Source organism: Ovis canadensis, chromosome 3 (assembly GCF_042477335.2).
Source record: "Ovis canadensis isolate MfBH-ARS-UI-01 breed Bighorn chromosome 3, ARS-UI_OviCan_v2, whole genome shotgun sequence".
NCBI lineage: Eukaryota > Metazoa > Chordata > Mammalia > Artiodactyla > Bovidae > Ovis > Ovis canadensis.
This window is the reverse complement of record NC_091247.1, coordinates 69,504,841-69,530,950: the sequence shown is the minus strand read 5'-3', so window position 1 is coordinate 69,530,950 and position 26,110 is coordinate 69,504,841. Positions and strand designations below refer to the sequence as shown.

At 45.4% G+C, this 26,110-nt stretch overlaps 1 protein-coding gene across 5 annotated transcripts in view; it reads left to right on the top strand.

Annotated features, from left to right (window-relative positions):
• SPTBN1 (spectrin beta, non-erythrocytic 1) overlaps positions 1-13,375 on the top strand; it is a 209,918-nt gene extending 196,543 nt beyond the window's left edge. For all 5 annotated transcript variants that reach the window (XM_069583334.1, XM_069583331.1, XM_069583333.1 and 2 more), the window contains 7 exons: positions 1,474-1,670; positions 2,750-2,862; positions 3,543-3,606; positions 7,960-8,198; positions 9,399-9,572; positions 11,266-11,308; positions 12,066-13,375. In XM_069583334.1, the coding sequence (XP_069439435.1) occupies positions 1,474-1,670; positions 2,750-2,862; positions 3,543-3,606; positions 7,960-8,198; positions 9,399-9,572; positions 11,266-11,308; positions 12,066-12,284 (1,049 nt within the window). In that variant the 3' untranslated portion in view covers positions 12,285-13,375. The remainder of the gene's footprint in view (positions 1-1,473; positions 1,671-2,749; positions 2,863-3,542; positions 3,607-7,959; positions 8,199-9,398; positions 9,573-11,265; positions 11,309-12,065) is intronic.
• Positions 13,376-26,110: the final 12,735 nt, after the last annotated feature.

Below are 26,110 nucleotides of genomic sequence, written 5' to 3'. Positions count from 1 at the left end.
CATCCCCTCTGGGGGAGTGCAGTAAAGAGACCCCCCTCACCCCCCAGTTACCTTTAGGAAGAATTGTTATTGCAGAGTCAAGAAGATGGAAAGTTGGCTTGGTTAGGTCTTAATGAAAGCTAACAATGATAAAGAATTGTCAGTGAAGCAGGCATTATTCTTAAGTATTCTATATGTTTTTTCTTTATTTACTTTCCACAATAATCTTCTGAGGTAGGTTCTATTTTAGTCTCATTTTATAGGAGAATATGTGAGCTAACAGAATTTGTAACATACAGTATTGGGAGTAGTATTTATGAACACCAAAGGTAGTCCAACTGAAGCATCATTTACCGTATTTACTGTATTCTGCCATTCTGTGCTTGGGGCTCCAGGCTTCAGTCTTACTCTCAGGTACCAGAAGTGCTTTCTAGAAGCAGAATCCGAAGGTCCTTTTCTAAAAAATGTTAGGCCTCATTTCTTGAGTGCCTCAGCTCAAGAAGTCCCACTCCTGACCATTCTCTGGGTGAGAATTTGGTCTGTTAATTTCGCCCACTCCCTGGGCAGGTTCATTTCAGTTCAGCAAAGCCCAGGGTACACCCTGCACTGTGAGCTAGGCACCAGGCTGTGTGCTGAGCAGTCCTGATGAGGTGAAGAGTCCCTCGTGTGGTGCAGCGTTGGGGGCCACCAGGGTGACGCCGACGCTGCCCGCAGTGTTTTTCTTACCTGAATGACCCCAGGCACTGCTGCTTAGTGTGTAGTGAAAGTGCCAGTCAGCCCCAGCGCAGACAGAGCAGGATCTGACCTGCCTTCTCACAGTGCAGTAGGTGGAGGCCACGCTGTGTTTTCTCAAGTGGAGGACAGAATGGATAAAGCAGAAGCCCTTTAGCCCATACCATCTCCATTTTGTGTAGGGCTCCCAGACCCTTCCCTCCCTTTCAACCCCCAAAGTAAAACATAGCACTTCCAACCCAGAGAGTGTGATCGGTGAATGGCTGCTCCATCAGGGTCGTCTGGTTGAACATAGGTTGTGAATTCCTGCAGGGCTCCAAAGCTTACTTCACTGTAGTCGGGCTGAGTGAGCAGAGCGTATATTCTGGTCCTACATGGTCTTGTGGCAGCAACTGTTCTCATGGGGCTGTTTAGAACCTGTACTGTGCTGGTCCAAATTGAGATGTGCTCTAAGTATAAAATTTCAAGTACAGAAGAAAGAAGATGTAACATAGCTCCGTAATGTTTCTTTTTTTTCACTGATTACATGTTGAAATAGCACTTTGATATATCAAGTTGTCTAAAATGTCCTTCTAAAATTAATTTCACCTGTTTTTAATGTGGCTAGTAGAAGTCGCAATGTGTAGCTCCCCTGATGTTATGTGGACAGAGCAGGTCTGGACTAGACTAGGCAGCTTGTGCAGGCAGCTGCCACTAGAGGGCAGCACCACCCCAGCTGCCCAGTCACCTGCCCACATTCTCACTCTCTGCTCTCCTGTGCAGTCTTAGAGGTCCATCAGTTCTCAAGGGATGCCAGTGTGGCCGAGGCCTGGCTGCTCGGGCAGGAGCCCTACCTGTCCAGCCGAGAGATAGGCCAGAGCGTGGACGAGGTTGAGAAGCTCATCAAGCGCCATGAGGCTTTTGAAAAGTCTGCAGCGACCTGGGACGAGAGGTTCTCTGCCCTGGAAAGACTGACGACGGTGAGTGACCACTGGGAGCCGGCGTGCTCTGTGGTGCTTCCCGCTCACCTAGACCTGGGAGCTCATGTCATTGCTCTGTTCTTAAAAGCATGAAGGGTCTTCCTGGACTTGATGTTTCTCTTGGTACAGGACCTGAGGAGATGGCCCAGGGCAGCTGCCCCCTCAGTCACTTCCTGGGCATGGAGATCTGTGATCATTTGCTGTCTGGGCATTGATTGATTGGGATTTGCTTTCCTCTTTTGATCTGTTTTGTTTTTTTTTTCTATATCTCATAGAAGCTGTGGTTCCTAGGGATCGTAGCCATACAGTTATCTTCAGATTTCAGAATTGGAATTCCCATCAGGCAGGAGTAGCTTATCCTAGACCACCAGGCTCTCCCCAGTCCTGATGATCTCTTCTGCCAAAATGAAGGCTTTAGAACAGGACTTGCTCACTGGTGATCTCTCTCCCAAGACACTTGCACTGCCAGTGGAAAGCTGATTCTTTATGCTGTACAGAAATGATGTTCTTCTTACGATTCTGGGCTTCTCAACTATACATGTATACTTCTGTGCTAAAGTGGAATGCTGTGGTACTCACTGCTCATGAAATGGGTTAGTTTCAGTTGGACTAGTTTGTGGCTTTTTTAAAATGTGTTATTGGGGTTTAGCTAAACCCAATTCCCATCGCAGCCCAAGAAGCCTCGTTGGGAGTTACTGCAGTGCTGACTTTGTGGTGTTTGAGCTCTGATGGGAAGTCCGGAATGGACCTTCCCACTCAGCTGCTTTCTTCCTCAGTGAATTCAAGGCTTGCAGAGTTCATGTAGCAATTAAACTCAATGTCCCAGTGCCACACACAACTCCAGGGATCCTGCCAGCCCGTACAGTGGGTCTGCTTCATCACGCAGACCTTGGTTTCCTGTGGCTCGCTGTTGTAGCCTCAGTTCCTGTGACCTTAATGAGCTTTTGCTTAGGATGTCAGAGCTCCAGGTCGTCCTGTGTGATCCAATGTAGAACACTCAAATAGGGCTCACCTGGAACCGTTTCCTTAAAAGAGGCAGAGTTTGGGGCTCTGCCGGACATCACGGTGTTCTCCCTCAGTTGGAGCTACTGGAAGTGCGCAGACAGCAAGAGGAAGAGGAGAGGAAGAGGCGGCCGCCCTCCCCCGAGCCGAGCACGAAGGTTTCCGAGGAGACTGAGTCCCAGCAGCAGTGGTGAGTCACCGGCAGCCCGCCTGCCTGCACCCAGCCTCAGTGACAAGTGGGGTTGAGGAAGCTCGTTTCTGAGCCTGTGCTGCACTGTGCCCTTCCTGCCAGTCATTCTGCAGACAGCGTAGACCCGTCATGCAGTCACATTTGAGGACACTGACTTGTCCACAGTGATATTGCTGTGTTGGCATAGAAAGTGGAGTGTAGACAGCACTCTCTCTGCTGTGCACACGTGTGTACACACACACACAACTTCCCCAGGAGTAAATGGATGGAATGAACCACCTGGGTTTCAGGCCAGTGACTGCACAGTGATGCTTTCAGAAAGTTCTGGGTGAGTTCAAACAAAGGGCAGAAACTACTCTCTGTTTCTGAAAGGCTGAGTATTTTGCTGTGGTTAAAGCTCCGTGACAACTAATGCCACCTCTATGGGCACTGATGCCTGAGGTCTCACTCTCTATCTAGAGTCCATTTGAAACACTTGAAAGTTTTTAGAAAGAAATCCCATTATGTAAAAGAGGGCTGTTTATGTTTTTCTGAGAGAGAGGCTCTAATAAAGTTGGCCTGTGTTCTCCCCCATCCTGCCTTACTCTTCTCTTTCTCCTCTTTTCTTCTTCCCTACCTTCCCTCCTTCCCTGTTTCCTCCTCTCCTCTCCTCCACCTTTTCTTCCCTTTTTTCCCAACAGGGATACTTCAAAAGGAGACCAAGTTTCCCAGAATGGTTTGCCGGCTGAACAGGGATCTCCACGGGTTAGTTACCGCTCTCAAACCTACCAAAACTACAAAAACTTTAATAGCAGACGGACAGCCAGTGACCAACCGTGGTCTGGACTGTGAAGTTCACTACTGTTTGTCAAGAACCACTCTTTCCAAATACCATTGGTTTGACCTTTTGGCGTCCACTTCACCCACAGTGTTAAAAATTTTACTGAATTCGTAGTCTTCCTTGGTTTCATATTTGTTTGCATTTAATTCATGTTTATTTGAGTCTTTTAACTGATGGATGCTCCATTGCCTGAAAGCAGCCTACATAATTTTTGTTTATTTATCGTGAGCTTTTTACTTTATTAAGATGTTGCAGCAAAAGCCTTACGTGAGTAATTGAAATTAAATGAGATCACAGCAAAATGAAGAAGAAAGCTAGAATCGACAGGTACGGCACATCCAGTTGTACTAACAGGGTGCAGTCCTGCACCATACACAGCCCCCTTCACAGATGTTATTAACCTGCGGCAGGTCACCAGGAACTAGGAAGACTGGTGGATGAGGAGGGAGGCCTCCGGTACTAAGATTAAAACCTAAGGTCAGCTGTGTAACATTCCATGAAGAATGCAGTCATTTATTGAGAAACAATACAAAAGAGTTGAAGCTGTTTTAGGTGCAGAATCTGAATGGTTTTGAGACCCTCAGATCATTCATTTATTACCTTTTTACAAACCAGTTCCTCTATTTTTTTCTGCCAAGTCCCGAGCTGAGAGTGGTAGGCTCGCTTACAGCAGTTAACACAGCTGGGCTCAGGAGTCAGGGGCCTCCACCTCCATCTGGGTCACCATCAGTGCTGCTGGGGCGTGGATCCTGGCAGATGAGGCAGCACTTCTCGGCATGTTTGGGAAGCCTGCCCAGCCAGACTTCCATGCCTTTCCATCTAGTTGATGACTTCAGGGTGTCAAACTGGTTAAATTTTTCCAACCAGTGGAACAAAAGCCATGCTGGTTCACCCTGATTACTTGAATGATGCACTTGGGAGACCACCCCAGGAGCCATTGCCTGCCTTCAGGCTCCAGAAGTTCTTTCAGTGTCTCTTTAGACAGAAATTCCGTTGTGTGTCTCGTATGGATCTTCCAGTTCATTTTTCATTTTCTTACGACTTTTTGTGGCACTCTCTAATAAGGAGTCTTTTAGGATATTGTTTATCAGACCACCAGCAGGGATTGAAATGTTTTATCAGAAATTCTATTCCTTAGGAATAAAAGCTAAAGAAAGAGATGATTTCCTGGTACCGATAAAGGCAAAACCAAACCAGGTCCATATTACATGAAAGCTGTGTGAGACATTTACTTACTCATTTGCCATATTTAGATGTTAGCGGAATTAGAAGACCTGTTTTGATATGTGTTCTCCATGAGTTAAGTCTAATTTGTCTTTTCATTTCATGATGCATGTCTTTTTTTTCTTTTGTCAGGATAACATCATATAGCATCTTGTTTGTGTTTTCCTTATTTCTATGTACATATCTATCTACTTGCAGCTGTAGATGGATATATAGATAGATGCCAAGCTTCTTATGTTCTGGGAGTAGTATGCACCATTGTTGGGTCTCTGCCTTAAAACATACCAAAATTCATTTTAGAAAAAAATACTGCTTCATTAGGGAATGACCCCTTCACTGGGTCATTAGGGAGCCCAGTTCCTGGCTCCAACTAGAATGTGTCATTGCTCTCTATGTATATATGTGATGTGTCCATATATATATGTTTAAATTTTGTATCAGTAGGACTAATACCCAATTTTATGCCTTTTGTATTCAGAAGACCAAAAAAAAAATGCCACATAAGCGTAGAGAGAAGGAGTGCTATGATGTTTTTGGCATTTGTTCTCATGCCTATTTTTAATCTAGATTTTTAAATTGTAGCTTGCCAGAACAAATTTTTAGTTGTAATTGGATTGTATCAGAAAAAGAAAAGCTCTTTTCATTCTTCTGAGTTACAGTGCAGAGACTCAAGTTAATGACCTTTTGACAATAGTGTTGCTTCGTGCACTTAGAAAACCAATCAGGCATTCCATGTGCTGCTAGTTGTCACGTTGCGTTTATGTTCACCTTCTGATTGAACTATCTCAGGTGTATCCAGCCACTAAAGCACTCTGGACTAATTGCTAAAGAGAAGCAATGTTGGGTGGGGGTAGGGGGATCCACAGGGACCCACTGTTTGGTCACAGCACTATGATTTGCTTTTGATGTTTGTCTCTAGTTGCGTGTTGTCTGTTGGCATGCTTAAGCACATGTCCATTAAAATTCATTTTGTTCCTTTTATTTTTCTTGTTTTCTTGATTAGTGATTCATTTGCATAAACATTAATTATCTCTGCATACTGGTTTGGGGTTTTCTCTTTCCTTCTAACTCTAAAGAAAAAAATTTTTGCTGCAGAATTTCCCCCAGCTGAGGCTTCCCCTGGCCTTCACCTGCTTTGGAGTCTGACCAAGTATGAGAAATTTTAGCCCTTTCCCAGTAAACATTCCGCTGTCCAGGTCATTGCTGTCGCTTACAGTATTTGAGTCACACCTGCAGCACTAATTTTTTTTTTAACCTGGTTTCTGTCCACACTAACCCCATGTCTCCTTGGACTCATGCCTGACACAGGCCTTCCAGACCAATCTCATACTTCCTCCCCACTAGAAGTCTCTTGAAATCTCATACCAAAACAGACTAGTCAGCTTTAAAGTCCACTCACTTTCTTTCGACTCAGGGGTGTTTTATTGTTTGGTCATTATTTCCCCTCTGTCTCGCCTTTAAAAGTGAAAGGCAAGAGAAATACTTAAATAGCCCATTGCTTATAAGCACAGGTCTGCAGGCTGTCACTTGCAGGGCCAGGATAATCACCATGCATCTCCTCACCCGTGCCTCTCTGCCCTCACGATCCTGTTTCCACATTGCTGTGTGGATAAAGAAGTCTAATCACAAACACCCTTCAAGTGCCTCACCTCTGGCCCCACCCTAAACTCCGATGCTGACAGTGATAGTTTGTTTAGACAGAATATAAACTTGACTCCTGCCCTGTCACTTAGTTAAGACCCAGCAGAGACACCCAGTTTCCGAGAGTTGACATATCTGATGTTCAAGCAGTGGTGGCCAGTCTCCCATTGATCCTGTTGAGGTTGTTGCTGCTAATTTGGTGTCACTTGGTTCTGGGCAGCAGTGGTGGGGGACGTTATCTAATGAGCGTGCCATTGACACCTCCATGTCTGTCCGTGTACAAGGGGTGCAGGTTGTCTGTAATCCACTAAAGCGTCAGCCACACCCAGCTTTAGTAACTCGCTAATCCCACACCCTGGGTGTATCAGCCAGGGGCCCGCTACAGTTCATGGTACACAGTTGATGGCACACAGGCTGAAAGCGATAATGAATGGAGACCCTACTGCATTTCCCAAGCCGAAAAGCCATGAGGGTTACCATAGCAATGAGCTTGGGAAGGAACAACTCCCGAAGACGACTCCAGCCTGAAGGGTCAGAGCTGCTGGAAGCCTGGCTGGCTGGGCTTCCTCGTCTCAGTGCAGCAAGGCACCGTGATCAACCAGCACGTGATGGGGAAGGCCCTGGTTCTGTCTTTGTTTGGGGGTAAATAGCCGTGTGGTGTTGAGTGACTGTGATTGGCTTTTCCAGCTCCTTTAACACAAACTACAACCCACTCACGATACAACTTCGGCAGACGTGGTTACATTGATGTTCGTTGACTTGCCTCATTTCCTTCCAGCTCTTAAGTTCCAAAGTCTAACAGGGATGGTAGACATGAAGTGCATGATTGCTGTCTTAATTTCTGCATGTGTTTATGACCATGTTTGGGGAGGTGGGCGGGGAGGGGAGCTGGAGAGCATTTTCAGAAACTGAAGGTCTTTTTTGTCTGACTCTGGGGGAATGCCGTGTAGCTCTGATAGAGTTGTCTATCCATCTGTTTGTGAATGCCCTTTCGCTTCAACTTCCAGCCCTTCTGGTGGCGTCCTTGGTTGTAAGGTGGCTGCTGTATAACGTCCGCTCTTTCATATTTAATACGTGTGATTGTTACTGTTGTCCTTTCGTTTTAACGTAACCGTAAGAGGAAATGATCTGAGTTCTATTAGAGAAAATGGATTGATCAGAGGAGCAGAGTGCAGTAAAACTCATCCTGGCATTTCGCTTTTCTCATCTCCCCGTAAATGGGCGGGTATTAATCCACCCCCACCTTCTAATGTCCTTGGTGTCCAGCTGGCTTTGTGGGATGTGCAATGGTTTTACTGTACTGCCTCGATCTGTGCCAGGCATTTATACACAGCCACGTGTGCGAGTCAGAGCGTATGTGGTCCCCCCCAGGGCTCACGGGGTTAGCTGAATGGCCTCTCCGCTGTCCCTAGATGGCAGAAACAGTGGACACCAGCGAAATGGTCAACGGCGCTGCAGAACAGAGGACGAGCTCGAAAGAGTCCAGCCCCATCCCCTCCCCTACCTCTGATCGCAAAGCCAAGACTGCTCTCCCAGCCCAGAGTGCCGCCACCTTGCCAGCCAGGACCCAGGAGACACCCTCGGCCCAGATGGAAGGCTTCCTGAACCGGAAGCATGAGTGGGAGGCCCACAATAAGAAGGCCTCGAGCAGGTAACAGCACAGAGGCCGGCAGTCCTAGGGGAAGTCAGCCCCTTAGAGGTGGAGGTGGACAGCTGTTGGTTGAGAGGGGAGTGTTGTTTGTGTGTCTGGTTGGTTCTGTAGCTTCTTGGGCATCACATCCTTCTTGGGAAGTGGGAGTAGAGTGCTTTTATTCACCAAGAAAGACAAGGAAGAGTTAAGTGTGTGAGAGAACAGCAAGAAGAGGCCTTAGAAGGCCTGAGAAGGAATGCCACTAGATTGAGAGGGAGGAGTCTTCCCTAGAGTGAAGTGATTTCACTGTTATTTTTCCTCCTTGTGGGTTAAGTGGGTTGCTTAATGTGGGTTGTGTAAGTCACCTTTTCTCCTAGCAGTCTTTATACTGATTATCTCCCAATAGCCCTACTTTTATTATGTTCATAACTGAGGCTCTGGGAGGTTAAGAAAGCTCACCCTGGGTAATACCCTCGTAAATGGCACAGCTGGCACACCCTAGTAAAACTATCTGACTCCACAGCCTGTGTGCTTAACCATTAAACAAACTGCCTGGGACCCACCACGTACAGTTGTACAGGTTGTACACTGTATAAGGGAATCCCATCTGAGAGCTGCCGTCCACACTGAGAACAGTATAATTGATTTGTTACTACAGGAAGGTGGCAGTAAAGTGTCTTCTGATAAAAAGCAGTGTCTTAGGGCAGTTTGTCATGTCCTGGGAGGAGGAAGGCTGCCTGTTTCTAACTCAGCCAGTGCACCATACGTGCTCATGGCCCTGACTCTGCTTCCCTGTCAGGTTGCCAGGCCACATTACAGAATGAAGCTGAGATTGAACAGCTACTTAAGGACAGGCATGTTTCCAATAAGGAGCCTTGCCTGTACCCCATTACCATGAGAGGGTATCAAACACCCACAAAAAGCTTTCTAGTCAGAGCTGAGAGTCTCTTTATTTAATAGAAGAGGGCACTGTGTTTTTCTTCAAAGTCAGAGCAAAAAGGATCCTTCAAAACCTGCCATTGTAGCAACATATGGTTTTGTCTTGGGAGTCTGCAGAGGAATTTTGCTGCATTGTTTATTTTTAACAATTTAGAAAGGGCTTTTATTATAACAGGATCGTGCCATGTTGTGTGGGGACCATTTTTGTATTAAACGGACTGTCAGTTCTTTAAGGGGGTGTGGCTCAAAGCAAACCTTGTCATGCCTTTCCTTATGGCTCAGGTCCTGGCACAATGTTTATTGTGTCATAAATAACCAAGAAATGGGTTTCTACAAAGACGCAAAGACGGCTGCTTCAGGAATCCCCTACCACAGCGAGGTCCCTGTGAGTTTGAAAGAAGCCATCTGTGAAGTGGCCCTTGATTACAAGAAGAAGAAGCACGTGTTCAAGCTCAGGTAAGAGTTACAGAGAGGGGGCGGGGGGGTGTTGATTTTCACTCCAGGCATTGGTTTTCTTAGATGCTGTGATCAGTTGGTTCGTCTCCTCTACCGTTTAAAAAGTTACCAACAGAGTGACAGACGGGATAGGCACACATCTCAGTTAGGGTCCCCGGCATCTCTGTGGTGAACGGCGCAGCTAAACACTGCAGAAAAAGAGCTTTCATTTCTTATCAGCTGGAGCTTAGTATTTCTAAGACAGGGTGAGCTCGTCACATCTCACAGTTTAAGGGGCACTTAGAAAGATAGTTTCCCCATCGTGCAGCTAATCCAGTCCTAGGACATGCTCTTCTTTGCTCGTGACTTTTCTGGAGACAGGTCAACTGAGTCATTCAAGAGCTGGATGGAGACAAACAGGAAGGAGGGGGCCCCGTGCTCCCCTGACTCACCCAGTGGATGTTCCAGACGCCTCTGGAACCATCCAGTCCACGTGTCTCTACCCTGTAGAATACATTCGACTCCCCCAGGAGTGGATCCAAGCTCAAAAATTCTGCTTATCCTTGGAAATGGGCAGAAAAATCAAGTTTTTTTAATAAAAACATAAAAAGTGAAAATGTTGTAGTTAGGATGATACTAATCTGATCTGTTGCTCTGGGATCTGGAAAGCTTTGGTCCTTGGTTACGGGTGTGTCTCACGCCAGCTGGACGAGGCCAAGGACCACAAATGAGAGCAATTCAGGCAGTGTGATTTCTTGAGCTCTTGGTGCACACAGAAGGCAGGTCCGGCCTTGGGACACTTTACATACCGTAACATCCGGCACAGACAGCCAGGCTCCCTGGCTGCCTCCCTCTGTGCTTCCCTGACACAGTGTCAGAGGGTTGGGACGTTGGCAGAGAGCACCCGACTCCCACACCAGTAATGCCCCCTTCCTCTTGACGCAGCCCTCCCAGCCAGTCCCCTCTGTGTCACAGCAATGGCCTCACCAGGGCAGTTTCTTCGGTTCTGAGATGTATGTAAGAAGAGAAATCTAGGAGACCTTTTCTGTGACTTTCTGTCAGTTCAGAAAGTCTGGTATTTGTTACTGTGGGGCATGTAAGCTCAGTGGCAAGATTTCAAAAGGGCTTATGATTTTCAAAGAGCTTTCTCTTGCATTCAGTTTAGAGCAGTGATCAGTCCATCCAGGTGGTCTTTGCCACAACAAATCAGGTATAGATACATTTGGAACATTTTTGATCCTTCCAGTGAATGAAACGAGCTTCCCAGGTGGCATTAGTGGTAAAGAACCCACCTTAAAAAAAAAAAAAAGAACCCGCCTGCCAGGAGACCTAAGAGACGTGGGTTCGATCCCTGGGTCAGGAAGAAACGGCAACTCACTCCACTATTCTTGCTTGGAGAATCCCATGAATAGAGGAGCAGCCTGGAGGGCTACAGTCCATGGGGTCACAAAGAGTCACACACGGCTGAAGCAACTTAGCACACATGCAGTGATTGAAACACACAAGTCACTTGTGTATATTGGCCCAATTATATGGCCTTTTGATGTCCGGGGGTGGCTGCCGATCCCATGCAGGCCCGAACACATTGAGTGATGTGTGCAGGGTTCCGACGGGCATTTCTAGTGTGATTCCTGTGTCCCACAGAGGATGTGAGAGTTAAGGGTTTTTTTCCCTTAAGTGATACTGTGACTGACTTTCTTCTTTCAAATTACAGACTAAATGACGGCAATGAGTACCTCTTCCAAGCCAAAGATGATGTAAGTTTTTAAGATTCTTTTTTTTTTTTTTCAAATGCAAGTTTACAAGTGTTTGTGGCCTGATGAGCATTATATATGGTGCTCTTCACATAAGTGATGATCAGCGGTGGCATCTGTCCTCTGGTCTCCACAGTCACAGACGCTGGAAGGTTTTCTGTTCTCCTGTGTCTGTCAGGGGCAGTAAATGTCATCTCATTGTTCTCCTACCCTGGCAGGAAAGCTAGCGCAGGGTCTCTTGAAGTTTGTGGAAGAGAACTGTGGGTGACACACAGGGAGGTGGTCTCCAAACTGGGGTGGAGCCCACAGCCCAGCTAGGAGCCTCCCCTCTGTGCCCACTGCACTGTACCTCTTGTAACCAACCATCGCTTGGCTGTATGGTCAGCCGATGAGAAAACATGCGTAGCGCGTTAAATTCAAACAAAGCAACTTCTGTTAAGTTTACACAGTGTGGTATATCAAATAGATTTCTATTTCAAAAAAGAAAAAGCACTTTGTAGGGTAGGACCTGACCCCCGTGCTATAGGGCAGTCTTCCAGCTCGTCACATTTGTAGGACCATATACTACAGTGGAGACCTTCAGGTACTGTCAACTGAATTCAGGCGTTTGTTAGAGAGCCACTGTCCCTTCTCAGGCAGACATGCTATTCCTAAGTTTTCCAACCCACAGCAGCTCAGACGGTCACCCAGGCGGAGTGAGAGTATCTCGTGTCCATCCAACTTAGATGAGTCTCACCTGTGTTCCCCCTCCTTTTTCCAGGAGGAAATGAACACATGGATCCAGGCCATCTCCTCTGCCATCTCCTCTGATAAACACGAGGTGTCCGCCAGCACCCAGAGCACGCCAGCATCCAGCCGGGCTCAGACCCTGCCCACCAGCGTCGTCACCATCACCAGCGAGTCCAGTCCCGGCAAACGGGAGAAGGACAAAGAGAAAGACAAAGAAAAGAGGTTCAGCCTTTTTGGCAAAAAGAAGTGAACTCCTTTCTGTCACTTCCTGCCCTTCTCTTCTTACCTTTTCAGTGAAATTCCAGCATGCAAGCTCAGAACCAACACATTACTCTCTGTGCCTAAATGTTTCTCCATGTGGTTGATTTTTTTTCTTTTAATTTATAGAGCATTTCTCGGGGAGGGTGGGGAAAAATACAACCTAAACACTTTATCTCCAAGTTAACAAAAGTTTGAGGTGCAGAGGGAAGACCAGATTTTTTTTTTAACGAAATTATATAGATTAGATCTCAGTATTTAAACTGTTCCTCAATTTTGTGAGGCTGTGTTGGAAATAACCCGCCTCCAGTGCTGTTGGTATGCAAGGCAGCGGTGCTTAAAGAATATTTCCTGTGCTCGCCACAGACCGTACCAATGTCCCAACACCATTCTCTCCCATTTACTCCCAGTGGTTTGACTATTAGAAGTGCCCATGATGGGTCTAACCTGGATTAAACAGATTGTGTGTGATGATCTCGCTGCAGCCACAGTGCAGCCCCACTGTTAACTCTACAGACCAAGCCACTTGTACCTGGCATCACTTACTAACACACAACATGCAGCTTTCCTGCATCAACCTGGACAGCAGTTAAGAATGTCGGGATACAAGAAGGAATAGAAAACTGATACTGTTTTAAATAATCTGTAATTTCAATTTTTTTTGCTGAAATACATTATATTGTATGTTTGAGATAATTCTAGTACAAAGTATAATAAAACTAGATGTATAATAAACCCTTTAAATCATTGGTAAGTGTACAAGTGGAACCGAGGCATTTACTGGACAAAGTCATGTTACCGTAATGGTTACTTGCTTGTGCGTTACCACACTGTGTTATAATTTGCTTCATTACCTTGCTCTTTGATACATAGTGTGCATTTCTCTGTCACTGTAACAATTATAATGACAAATTTTCATCTTACTGCACAATCAAAATGGCATTGATAGGAATGAACTCCAGAGGCTGGGCCTGACAAGGAGGTTGGTCACTCAGGCCCGGTGCTCAGTCGTATGACCTGTACCTCTCAACTTTTGCCCTATCTGTTAAATATATGCGATGTCATTAAATGCTTTTAAATCTAGCACGGTGGGTGACTGTTGTTTTTCCTCTCCTTGCGTGCACGCCATGTAGGGGATTTGCACAGTGCAAAATAGCAGACGGGAAACAGGAGACTGTCCATCTGGGTACCTGTTGCACATTCTTGTGTATGTCTGGTGTCCCAGCTTTGAAAAATCACAAGAAACAGAGCAATAAATATGGAATGTTTTGTAGCCATACATCCAGATTTTATCTTTTAATTATGAAAATGTTATCAGAAAGCTCACCAAACCTGAGCTCTGAGACTAGGGTTCAAAAACATTTTCAGTAAATAGAAGTAAGTAGGTATTTTAGGCTTTGTAGGCCATACTCTGTTGAAACTCCGCCACTGTGTATTACAGAGGCAGCCGTCAATGATACGTGAACCCATGGGCATGGCTGTGTTCCAGTAAAACCATGTGTGTGGACACAGAGTTTAATTTTATATCATTTTCATATGCCACACAATATTCTTTTCTGATTTTTTTTTAAAAATTTTAAATGTAAAATTTATTTTACACAGATTGTGCAAAACCATATCACAGGCCATGTGTGGCCCATAGACCAGTTCGCTGATGCCAGCAGTAGGGGTCATGGCTTAGATATGTGTGTCATACTTGTCCTAGTTGATTGATTCTGTACTGCTTGCATATTTTCTAATGTGCAGTAGCAATGAAGGTTAGTATTACAGACTTTCAGTAGTTTATTCCCCAGAGGATATGCTTAACCTGACCTCACAGCTGACTGACATCAGGGGTGTTACCCTTAGGTGGACTGAGATCTCACTGTTTACTACCCACTCCCTTCCCCCACCCCGTCAATCCCCATGCCCCTGTGTACCCAGGGTTGTTTATCTCATCACAACGCTCCTTTACCCTTGCCTTACTCAGGATTGGAATCAAGTTGTTCATTTCTTAACAGGTAGACCTCTGACCAAAACGTTTAGTTTAGAAAAGGCATCTTGGAAAATAATCGTGATTGACTACGGCCTACCTAACAAAGCCAGGCAGGTGGCAGGCGGGCCACCCTCGGAAGGAAACTAAGCAGCAATCCCAGATTCCCATGAAAAGTAGATTCGGCTGGAACATTTCACACATAATTCTAGAGGCTTGCAGACCCCCAATGCCTGGTTTTGGAGGTTCGTGATTGCCTCCCTCCCAATGCTGAGGATGCCTGCGGCCTGAAAGTGGAAGGTGATGGGCAGCAGGCAGAGAAGTAGCCACCGAAGACGGGCTTCTGTGAGTCGTCAGGAGCTGATGGCAACAGAAAACCAGAATGAAGGCGTCATCTCAGGCTGAAGTTAGAGGCCACATAGGATCACAATCTTCAGTCCTGTCAGGGTAAATAGCAGATTTTTGTAAAAATCATGCACTAAACATTTTGAGAATTGTGCACATTTATTTTTGTTGCTGCAGTATGCTATTTTACTTGAATTTTTAGTGATACGGGACAGGTAATGCAACTGGTCTCACCTCTGGGAAATAAGCAGAAAGTAAGGCTTTCAGGCACAAAGGAGGCATTCTCGATTAAAGGTTCCTCTTGTCACATTTGAACATCTCTACAGTTGGAATGCACCTTCAATTCGCAAGCCTCAGTGTTGTTTTCTTGGCAGTACTTAGAGTGGTGGTGTTTGTACACCTGCAGTTTGTATGCCTACAGTTCTTCAGTCAATGCAGTAGAGTATATCAGAGCAGTTGACACATGGTTATCTTCTCACAAAGTTTTTGGCACTTTTCAGGGAAGGGTGGCTATAATACTTCCCTTATGTGTACATTCTTTGCATTTATTAGTTGAAATACTTGAGTATTTCATCAAGTGGTAGAATTCATATAGGAAAGGTGGGATACATGCCTGAGTTTTTACCATAATCTGAGCTGGTTTTTTCAAGCCTGATTCATAACCCCAAAAGCCTAAATTAAAGAAAAAAAATAAAACTTCTGTCCACTAAAGCTCAGGACTTCTCACCATTGAAAGTCTTAGGGAAATGATTCACTATCCATTTTCCAAGACCAACCATCTGTGAAATTACCCTTTTGGAAATTTTAAAATATTCCATCTTTGGCTGGTGGAGACCACTTCAGGTTGGCTACTGATCCTTTTTGATATCTTTCTCCTTATCTGGCTTGACACAATTGCTCATTTCTTACCCCTGGACCTGCAATCAGATTCCTCTGAGACAACCTGGTTTCTTTTAGTGTAAAATGGTATTTCATAACCATTATTTGTGTGCTCGCAATTCTGTTGCTACTGGTTGGTCCTTGTTTTCCAGGCATATCAGAGATAAGGAAAAAAAACTTGATTTCAAGTTTGCAGGGGGTCTTTCCTGCCTTACATCGCAGTCATTTTCACTCAGAATCATGGCTTTCAAGGATACAAGAGGCATAGAATGGAATATGATACAGTTATTCATGTGCTTTATCCCAAATTGCATGCATAGAAACTCAGTACACCACCACCAATATAATTACTGTTAAAATTCTGTAATCATCCTAGATTCATGTGTGTACCCTTTACCCAGTTCCCCCCAGTGGTGTCATCTTGCAAATCTAGCAGGGTATCACCTCCAGGGTGTTTGATACAGTCAAGATACAGGATGTTTCCATCTCCCCACACCTTCCTGCTGCTGTGTTACACAGCCACACCTGCTGCCCAGCCCCCGCCCCTTTTACCTCTGGCAACCTCCAGTCAGTTTTCCATTGCTATAAGCTTGTCATCTGAAGAATGTTGTATAAATGGAATCACACAGGGTATAATCTTTTCAGTCCCGTTGCTCAGTTGTGTCCAACTCTTTGCGACCCCATGAATCGCAGCACGCCAGGCCTCCCTGTCCATCACCAACTCCCGGAGTCCACCCAAACCCATGTCCATTGAGTGGGTGATGCCATCCTACCATCTCATCCTCTGTCATCCCCTTCTCCTGCCCTTAATCTTTCCCAGCATCAGGGTCTTTTCAAATCAGTCAGCTCTTCACATCAGGTGGCCAAAGTATTGGAGTTTCAGCTTCAACATCAGTCCTTCCAATGAACACCCAGGACTGATCTCCTTTAGGATGGACCGGTTGGATCTCCTTGCAGTCCAGGGGACTCTCAAGAGTCTTCTCCAACACCACAGTTCAAAAGCATCAATTCTTCAGCACTCAGCTTTCCTTATAGTCCAACTCTCTCATCCATACGTGACCACTGGAAAAACCATAGCCTTGACTAGACGGACCTTTGTATAGTCGTTTAGGACTGGGCTTTTTTCACTTGGCATAATTCTCTGGAGATTGATCCAGGGAAAGGCTACGCATTCTAATATGCTGGCCTACAGAATTCCATGGACTGTATAGTCCATGGGGTTGCAAAGAGTCGGACACGACTGAGTGACTTTCACTTACTGTGTACTTATTCTGTACATTGTGTGTATCCCTTCCCCTATTACTGCTGAGTACCATTCAATGGAGTGGATATACTACCTTTTGCTTAATCATTCACTTACTGAAGGACATTTGGATAATTTCTAAATTTTTGGCTATTACGGATAGAGCTAGCTGCTATAAACATTTGTGTGTGTGAACATACACCTTTATTTGTCTGTGGGAAAGTGCCCAGATGTGCTGAGAGCAGTTTTAAAAACGTTTTATATGTGGTCTTTCTGTTCTCCTCTTTATCCCCACATGTAGGTTGTTTTGTTGTATCTGAAATGTCTAAGTAGTTCTCTCTCCCTCTAAACTCCTGTAGTCTTAGTTCTACAAATAATTGTATATTTAATGCTCACCCCAGTCCATATGTGGGCGTTTCCTAGTCATTTTGGTTGTCTAAAGCTCATTCCCTTGGTGTGGTTTGTGTGTGTTTTAATTAGTTTCTCTTGCTTGCCTCCTCTCCCCGCCCCCCCACAACCTTTCTTATTTTGGGCCACTTTGCTGGGTCAAGCAGTAAAGTGCTCTTCTGTTATTAATACTTTGAGAACTGAGTAAAGATTTTCCTAGGGAGAAATATATGTGAACTTCAAAGTATTTCAAAGGTTAAAGAATGCAGGCTGTCCTAGAAAAATGAGTTTTTCAACTTGTTTAAAAAAAAAAAAAATCCCATCTGGCCCAACTTTGAGAAAGAATGTTACATCCTGTTTGGAGCTCTAATGTTTTTGTAAAAGGCCAGACTTCTTCCAAAAGGAGAGATTCAGGAAGTGGAATTGACGGGACCTATTCTCTGCCTTTAAATGAGGGGTCAGAATGTGTGAGAAACTGATGCTTCTCTCCCAAGCTGTTCAGGAAATTTTCACTCAAGTTGAGATGGTGCCACCACCCCTAGACTCACATGACCTGGGGTGATTTGGGAGGGGAGAGGTTGGCGACAGTGGATAGAATGATTTGGTAGAATTCAGGATTTTCTGAGGTGGTACCTCATTTGCCTGTTTGCTCTGCAGACTCGCAGGAGTCAGGCATGACTGAGGTACTAATGCTTCCCCTTTCTGCAGAGGAGCTTGGAAGACCAGGGTCCTCAGAAACATCCCAGTTTCTAAGCCCTAAACATGGGGTTCGTTGTCCGAGCTGCCTTGATTGTCAGAGTTCACTTCAAATTCACATAAGCTCTGAAGGGCTGGGGTCACAGCAGGGTTCCCCCTTGCCCCCTGCCCTGCTCCCCACACACAGCTGTCCTGCAGGGCTCCACATCCCGGCCCCAGTGTGAGTTTCCACTCATCCTTTCCATTGCTTATACTCTGGGGACCCACTGTGTCTGGGAGTGGAAATGAAGGAGGCAGAACATTCATGGAGTTTCCTGGAACTGCTGCTTTAAAGGGAAAGGGGGTTTTCTCTTCCCTAAGCCCACAGGGACTTTCTCCATTAGCAGGGCATCCTGCCTTCTGGAGTCTGGGCCTTAGGTGGAATGGGCCTTCCTCCTCTGAGCTGAGGCAAGCCTTGGCTCACGGCCTCTCCCTGGAGGATTTGCTCTGTTCAGTCACCATTTTAGTTTCCCTGTCGCAGGGAATGACTGCCAGTGTTAACTGTCCTTGGAGCTCTGGTTTTGTGAGGGAGAAAATCTCTCAAGGTTTTAGCTTCCCACCAGGGCCTCCTTCTCAGAGACAGGTCCCAGGGCTGCAGCTAAAAAGGCCTTGGACAGTGTGCAGACGTCTCCCCGGCGTTTGCTGGTGTGCTGGCGGCCCCTTCCCGCTGCCATCTGTTCCACGTGTCTGTCACGTCTCTCCCCTGGGCTTTCCTGGGTGCCTGATCTGAGTTCTGCATCTGGCTCGCCCAGCCTTTGCTCTTCTGGGGCAAGAGTGTGGGCTCTGAGCCCAGGCTGGTTTCTGTTCAGCCAAGAGATGAATATTCCCTCGTCGCCTTGGCAGAGGCCTACTAAGTGCCAGCTCTAGTGGAGCTTACAATACTCTACTCCATGCCACTGCATACCAGGCTTCCTCAGAGTCTGGATCATCTCCTCTTTACAAGAGGGTTGAAGAAGTGAGATGATGAACACAGTGCTGCATAAATCAGTTCCTCTGCCCCCACTGCTAGAAGGAGGCTCTCTATTTTTTTTCCCAAAGATGATTTTATTAGAGTGCTTATCAATTCAATAACAAAAATTCCACATCCCAGTGGTATAAATGACAGACTCTGTCAGCTCATACAACTAAAACATCCCGGGGTAGAGCCAGCCCATGGGTTGCTTTGCTCTAGAAATTCTCCGTCTTCTCAGGACTGCAGATGATATCTCTGTGTCCTGTCAACCCCACCCTCCTCCCTGGGTCAGTTGTAGCCTCAGCCTGGCCTCCCTCCCTGGATGGTGGCTGCCAGCACCTCTGAGGCCGTGTCTTCGTTCCCAACTAGGAGGAGAGAGAGGGTTTCTCTCTCCCCAAACATTGAATGAAACCCTAGGTTTCACTCTGAATGGATTAATTTGGGTTTTGCACCATCCCTGAACCACACTGACTGCAAGAGATATCCCCTCAGGCAACCAGGGTGCCCTCCGAGTCTATCCAAACCACAGGCCTTTACAGTGAACACGAGTGGGGTTGGGCCCCCAGCAACCATTACAACAGAAGATTGAGAAAACCACATCAGTGAATAACAACCTCAAGGGAGTGGCTTGGGTGAGAAGAATAGAGGAAGTTGATGGAGATTATATGTAAGTATAGGAGTGCTAAAACTCCTGCTTTCTTCCTGATCTCCCAAATTTTGCACATCAACCTGAGAGTGCCAGCCTCCAAAGCAGGGTGTTGTTCAGTTGTTCAGTCATGCTGACTCTGCTACCCCATGGACTGCAGCACACCAGGCTTCCCTGTCCTTCACCATCTCCTGGAGCTTGCTCAAGCTCATGCCCATTGAGTTGGAGATGCCCTTCTTGTCCTGCCTTCAATCTTTCCCAGCATCAGCTCTTCTCATCAGGTGGTCAAAGTATTGGAGCTTCAATTTCAGCATCAGTCCTTCCAATGAATATTCAGGACTGATTTCTTTTAGGATTGACTGGTTTGATCTTGCAGTCCAAGTTACTCTTTAGAGTCTTCTCCAACAGCACAGTTCAAAAGCATCAATTCTTCGGTGCTCAGCTTCCTTCACAGTCCAACTCTCACATCCATAGATGACTACTGGGAACACCGTAGCTTTGACTAGGCCTTTGTTACAGAAAAGGGAAGCTTCTCTGAAAGTCATATTTTTTTTTTAAAAAAAAAAGGAGAAATGATGGTTCTAGAAGAAACTTTCTTTGATGAGGCCTGAAGCTCTCTGCATTTAAAACACATCTGCTAATGTGTTCAAGTTTGCCTCCTAACTGCACGGTGTCCATACCACCCCTGGGCTTGCCCTCCAAAGTGCTTGTTTGGGGCACACCTGGCTTCAGAGAACAGAGGCCGGTTAATGGATCAGAAGGGCCCCTAAAGGTCTAGTCTGGCTCGCTCCCATCCACAAGGCTCCCTTCTCCAGCAACCAGTTGGGGATTACTTCCCACATTGGTTCAGCTCAGCAGGGAAAGGAGCTGATGTTGGGATGCTGTGAGTTTATGAATTAACCAAATACTTGGCTAAAGAATTGGCTTCTTTTTTCTTTTCAAGTAAAGCCCTCCAAAAAGTGCTAATTATCTGTTTCTTTGGGGAGTGCTGGAGTGCCTGAGTTAGTGGTTGGAGCCTCACCTGGCCAAAAGACAATCCCTGTGGGTGCACATTGTCCCTGGGAGCCCCACCCCATGAGGGAGCTGCTCCCTCACCACTCAACACCATATTTCTTACAAAATCTCTTGTCATTGAACAGGAGGTAGATGTACCCAGAATATGCATGACTCAAAAGGCCAAGGGTGTCCCATGTGACAGGGCTGGGGTGCTGAGGCATTTGCTTGGGTGAGAGGTCTCGGCAGGAGAGGTGGCCATTGGTCTTTGGAAAAGAAGGGGAGGCAGAATGCTTGGCATTCCTCAGTGAGGAAGGGAAAGGATTTAGATTCCAAAGCAGAACATTATGCAAAGCTGAACCTGCCTGTGTGTTATCTTTCTGTGACACTTGGCATTTCTGTCATTTCTCTTATCACAACTGCCCCTCAGGGGAGCTGCCTGACTGTGGGAACATAACCACGTGGTTCCCCTTGTGTCTCAGATCTTTGGGGTGTGAGCTGGGAGCAGTGGAGGGCTCATCTTCTACCTCAAGTCTGTCCTCATAGCTAAGAGGAGAGTCGTATCTCTCCTGGCTGACACTGGTGGCTGCTTGCTGAGCTTTGACTCTGTGTATCAAGTGCTGCCCTCAGCTGTTCACCCCGTGAAGTAGACCCTTGCTACTGGGGTTTGTTTGGGCTGAGACCAGAGCTGTCCCCACAGGGAATGTAAGACAGTGAGCCCTGCCTGAGCTGGGAGCAGCAAGCCCACAGGGTCTCAGAGTGTCCTGAAGCTTTGACAAGGTCTGGCTGATGCCACTACCAACCCATCCTCCTGAATGGGGGGGACCATTCAGCCGTGTTACCTTCAGCTCTTATAAAGGGCGTCTGCCCAGATCTCACTGACATCCTGCCTGCGCTCTGTGGATGTGGGTGTGTGAACGTGACCATACTCCAGAGGAAAGGAAGAAGGTCTCTGCTGAGAAATGAGGAGCGCACAAGCTGGATCTAAATGTGCCAGGGTGGGAAGGAGAGGCTGGGACGAGTGGAGAGAGAGATATACATAGATAGCTAGAGGCAAGCTGCTGCAGAGCACAGGGAGCTCAGCCTGGTGCTCTGTGATGACCTAGAGGGGTGGGGTGGGGACTGGGGTGTGAGGCTCAAGAGGGTGGAGACATGCATACATCTGATTCGAGTTGTTGTACAGCAGAAATGAACACGACATTGTCAAGCAGTTATTGTGTTTGTGCGCACTCAGTCGTGTCCAGCTCTTTGTGACCTCGTGAACTGTAGCCTGCCAGGCTCCTCTGTCCATGGAATTTTCCAGGCAAGAATACTGGAGTGTGTTGCCATTTCCTCCTCTAGAGGTCTTCCCCAACACAGGGTTAGAACCCTCATCTGTGCGTCTCCTGCATCGTCAGGCAGATTCTTTACCACTGTGCCACCTGGGAATCTCAAAGCAATTATAGTCTCATTTTTAAAAATAAATTTAAAAAACTGCAGTAGAAGAAAGTCAGTAAACATTTACATTTTACTTCCAAATAATAAATAGATAAATGTGCCAGAACAACTGGTTGTGTAATAGGGGCGGGGCCGGCGTGCAGCTGTTTGCGAGAGACTCTAGCATGGGGTCAGAGGTCGCAGCCACCAACGGTCCGCGGGTCAGTTCACAATGGTCCTTCCGGGTGAGATGCGGGCACGGGTGGATGGCGGCCTTCTCACTCCGGGCCCTCCAGGTCCTCCCGGTTTCGACTGGCTGGTGAGCTGGGGGACCGGGGACAGGCTGAGGGCTTTGTCCCGCAGAGACCCAGACCCCTCGCCACGGCCGCCTACTTGCGGGGCGCAGGCCTCAAAGCAGCAGCGAGCCTCTCCCCATCCCCGCCTCCGAGCCCTAATGGCAGTGCCTGTAGTCTCCCTGGGTTGCTGTCCACGGAGGCCTCAGCAACGGGAGTATGTGGACGCTGGCATTAAGGTATGCTTCAACCAGCTTCCGTCTCGCCGTTCAAATTTCAAAACTGGCTCCAGCTTAGATCAGTTGTATACCCCTAAGAGGTGGCCAGAGGTCAGGGTTAAGTGGCAAGGACATGGCGTGTCATTACTTCAGGTTCCCCTGTGGTTGGGGCAGTGCTCTAGGAGGAGTGACTGTCATGAGCTGGGAATTCACCTGACTACTATTTGCTACAAGTATTCCTACTGATCCTATTCAAATGATTTTATTCTCTCCAGTTTAAATGAAAAGAACCTGAGAGCCTGCTGAGTCCTGGGCACCTTGCTCCCTCAGTGATGACAGCTAGGCAAGGTCTAGAGACAGGCTTGCGACGTGTGTACCCTGTAGCCAGGCATGTGATTAAAGGGGAGTGTGGCCTGTGAAATGGCCCTGCCTGGAGGGAGTTTATGCCCTCAGAGAACTGCCATTGGAAAGAACCAGATCAGAGCTTGGTCAGCTCCACCTTCATGCAAATATTCTCTCTGGGGATTCATTGCCCTTTCCAGCACTAGGTCTTGACCTCACCTTGACATCTCCAGGAACTTTACATTTCAGGAAAATGAGTTGGGTCTTTATTCCTTGGTTCCCTGAAATCTCCTGGAGTCCTAATGCAAATTTTATCATCCTCGACCCAACACATTTCAAGCCTGCATCAGTAATCTCTCTCACAAATACACAAATAATGAAGTTTCATCTTACCAGACACACTTCGCCCTGTTTTCCTGGGAACTGGTAGGTCAAAAGCTAAGAACATGTTTACAGACTTTTTTTTCATTTTCCTATTACCACTTTCCATACAATGCATCCACACAGTTACTAGCTGTAAACAAAAGTAACAGTCTGGCCACAAAACCAATTGCTTTTAATTTTAGTAATTATAGTATAGCATCTCAACCTTGCTTTGAGTTTCTTTGACTACCAGCTAAGGTAAACTTCCTCTCCTGAGCTTGACAGTTTCTTTCTCCTTTTGAATAAATTATCTATTCATACCTGGTTTACTGAGGCTTCTGAGTTAAAATCCACAAACACCAACTCTGGCTAAGTTAGCAGAAAAGGAACTTATTAAGCTCCCAGCATCTCCAGGAGGGCCAGGGCACAAGGTTCATGATTTTTATTACAGCAGGTGCATATAATTGGTAGACACAGGGTCCACGGCCCCTTGCCCTCTTTCACTGCAAGAGAAGCCAGGAAGAGGTATCCTAATTTTCTACAGGGGGCTTCTGCTTCAAGAGGGTGTGGATTCCAACAACATAGGAATGGAGTTTAAAGACTGGGTGGCTATATGAATTTCCTTTTGCTGCCTTAACAAGTTACCATAAACTTGAGACTGAAAACAGCACAGTCATTCTCTCAGAGTTCTGCAAGTCAGAAGTTCACACAAGCGTCAGTGGGCTGGGACTGCGGTGTCAGCAGGGCTGCCTTTCCAGAGGTAGGGAAGAATTCATTCCCTTGCCTTCTCCAGCTTCTAGAAACACCAGATTCCTTGGCTTGTGGCCCCTTCCTTCACCTTCAAAGCCAGCAATAGTGGATGCAAATCCTTTTCACAACACATCATTCTGAACATCTGAATCTCTTTTCCACTTTCAAGGATCCCTGTGGTTACATTGCATCCAGCTGCATAATACAGGATAATCTCCTTATTTTAAGATCAGTTGATTGGCAACCTTAATTCCTCTTTGCTGTGTAATGAATGTAACATATTCCTGGGTTCTGGAATTAGGATGTGCGTATCTTTCTAGGGGGGGCATTATTCTGTAGAACAGTCAAAAAGTGTGACTCCTAGGTCACATATATGGAACCTCACAAACTGAATAGTTTTTAATTTCATGTTTATAGTCAATACCATCTAACCCACGGGTGGCTTACAGTATGATGGAAATTTGAGGGTAGAATTTGGGCCTGCTGAATTATTTGCAGATTTCTCTTCATAAGCATATATTACACTCTGGTCCTGGGTATAAGTATGATAAATATAATTTTATAAAATAATTTAAAATATAATAAAATAGAAAATATAAACATAGAAAATAATAAGCATAATTTTACTTTTTTACTTTTTATATTTATCTTAGTTCACATTTTTATGAAAATGTTTAAATTTTGTATCCTTTTATAAAATTATATTTTATTTTCATTTAGATCATTACCATCAACATGAACATCTTGATTATAACATCAAAATTAGTAATTTTACTAAAACAGAAGTGAGGAAAATATATTTTATGGAACAAAAGTATACCTTATGAATTAAATGTATTTTCACTTTATTACTCATTTAAACATAGCCAGTCCATTAAAAAACTACCCAGATATACAGAATAATACTTAAATTTAGTCATCTGGGATGTTTTTACATGCTCTTAGTATTATTAAAATACCAAGGCTTTTGTGTATTTAAAAATTTTGTCCTTATGGAGGTATATTTATCAAGGTAGGAGGATAAAGCACATTTTATCTATCAATTTTCTAGACTGATTTATAACTTTAAAAAATCATTTTAATGACGTGTGGCTTCCATCTGTACTCATGCCCCAAGTCCTGCAGGTGTTAGTGGCAATACTAACCACTAACAGTCTGTCTATTGATATAATCATGTATTTTTTCTGCTTTGATTTGTTGGAAAATGCATTGTAACAGTGATAGTATTATTTAGCCCAGCTCACATTCCTAATATAAACTGGTCATGATGTGCTGTGCTGTGCTGTGCTTAGTCACTCAGTCATGTCCAAGTCTTTGTGACCCGTGGACTATAGCTCACCAGGCTCCTCTGTCCATGGGGATTCTCCAGGCAAGAATACTGGAGTGGGTTGCCATGCCCTCCTCCAGGGGATCTTCCCAACCCAGGGATGGAACCCAGGTCTCCCACATTGCAGGCAGATTCTTCACCATCTGAGCCACCAGTAAAGGCCAAGAACACTGGAGTGTGCAGCCTATCCCTTCTCTAGGGGACCTTCCCAACCCAGGAATTGAGCCGGGGTCCCCTGCATTACAGGCAGATTCTTTACCAGCTGAGTTATCAGGGAAGCCCCCACGATGTATTAGTTTGGTTTTTTATTTTTGCATAGCTCGATTTGATTACTACAGTTTTTTAGGACTTTTGCAGTCATGTTCATGAATGAGAGAAGGCATCATTTTCCATTCTTATACTGTCCTTTTATGTTTATGGTGTCAAGGTTATGAGAGCTTCCTGTACTGAGTTGGGGATTATTCTATCAATTTTGCTTTATGTTGCTTCAAGTTTTATTACTTAGTCTATACAAGTTTAGAATTTTTATTATTTTCCTGATAAATTGAAGTTTTACAAGTTTATGTAGTTACCATCTTTCTGTCTAGTAATGATTTTGCCTTAAACTTTATTTTGTCTGATATTATTTCATTTGATTAGTAAACAAATAACATTTGGCTAATGCATATTTTTCCATTTTTTTGTCCCCCCCTCCACCTAGTCTTTCTATTATATTGTTTTAGGTATATCTTCTGTAACTAACATTTATCTACTAACATTTACACTTTTATTCTTAAAAATTTAGCCTGGAAATCTATGTTTTATAATCCATGTTTATGTAACTACTCACATATTAGATTTATTTCTACCATATTATTGTGTGTCTTTAAAACAAAATTTCTGTATGCGGCTATATTAGTCTGCTCAAGCTGCTGTAAGATTTGTTGGAGTAAACAACAGAAATTATTTTCCTTGTAG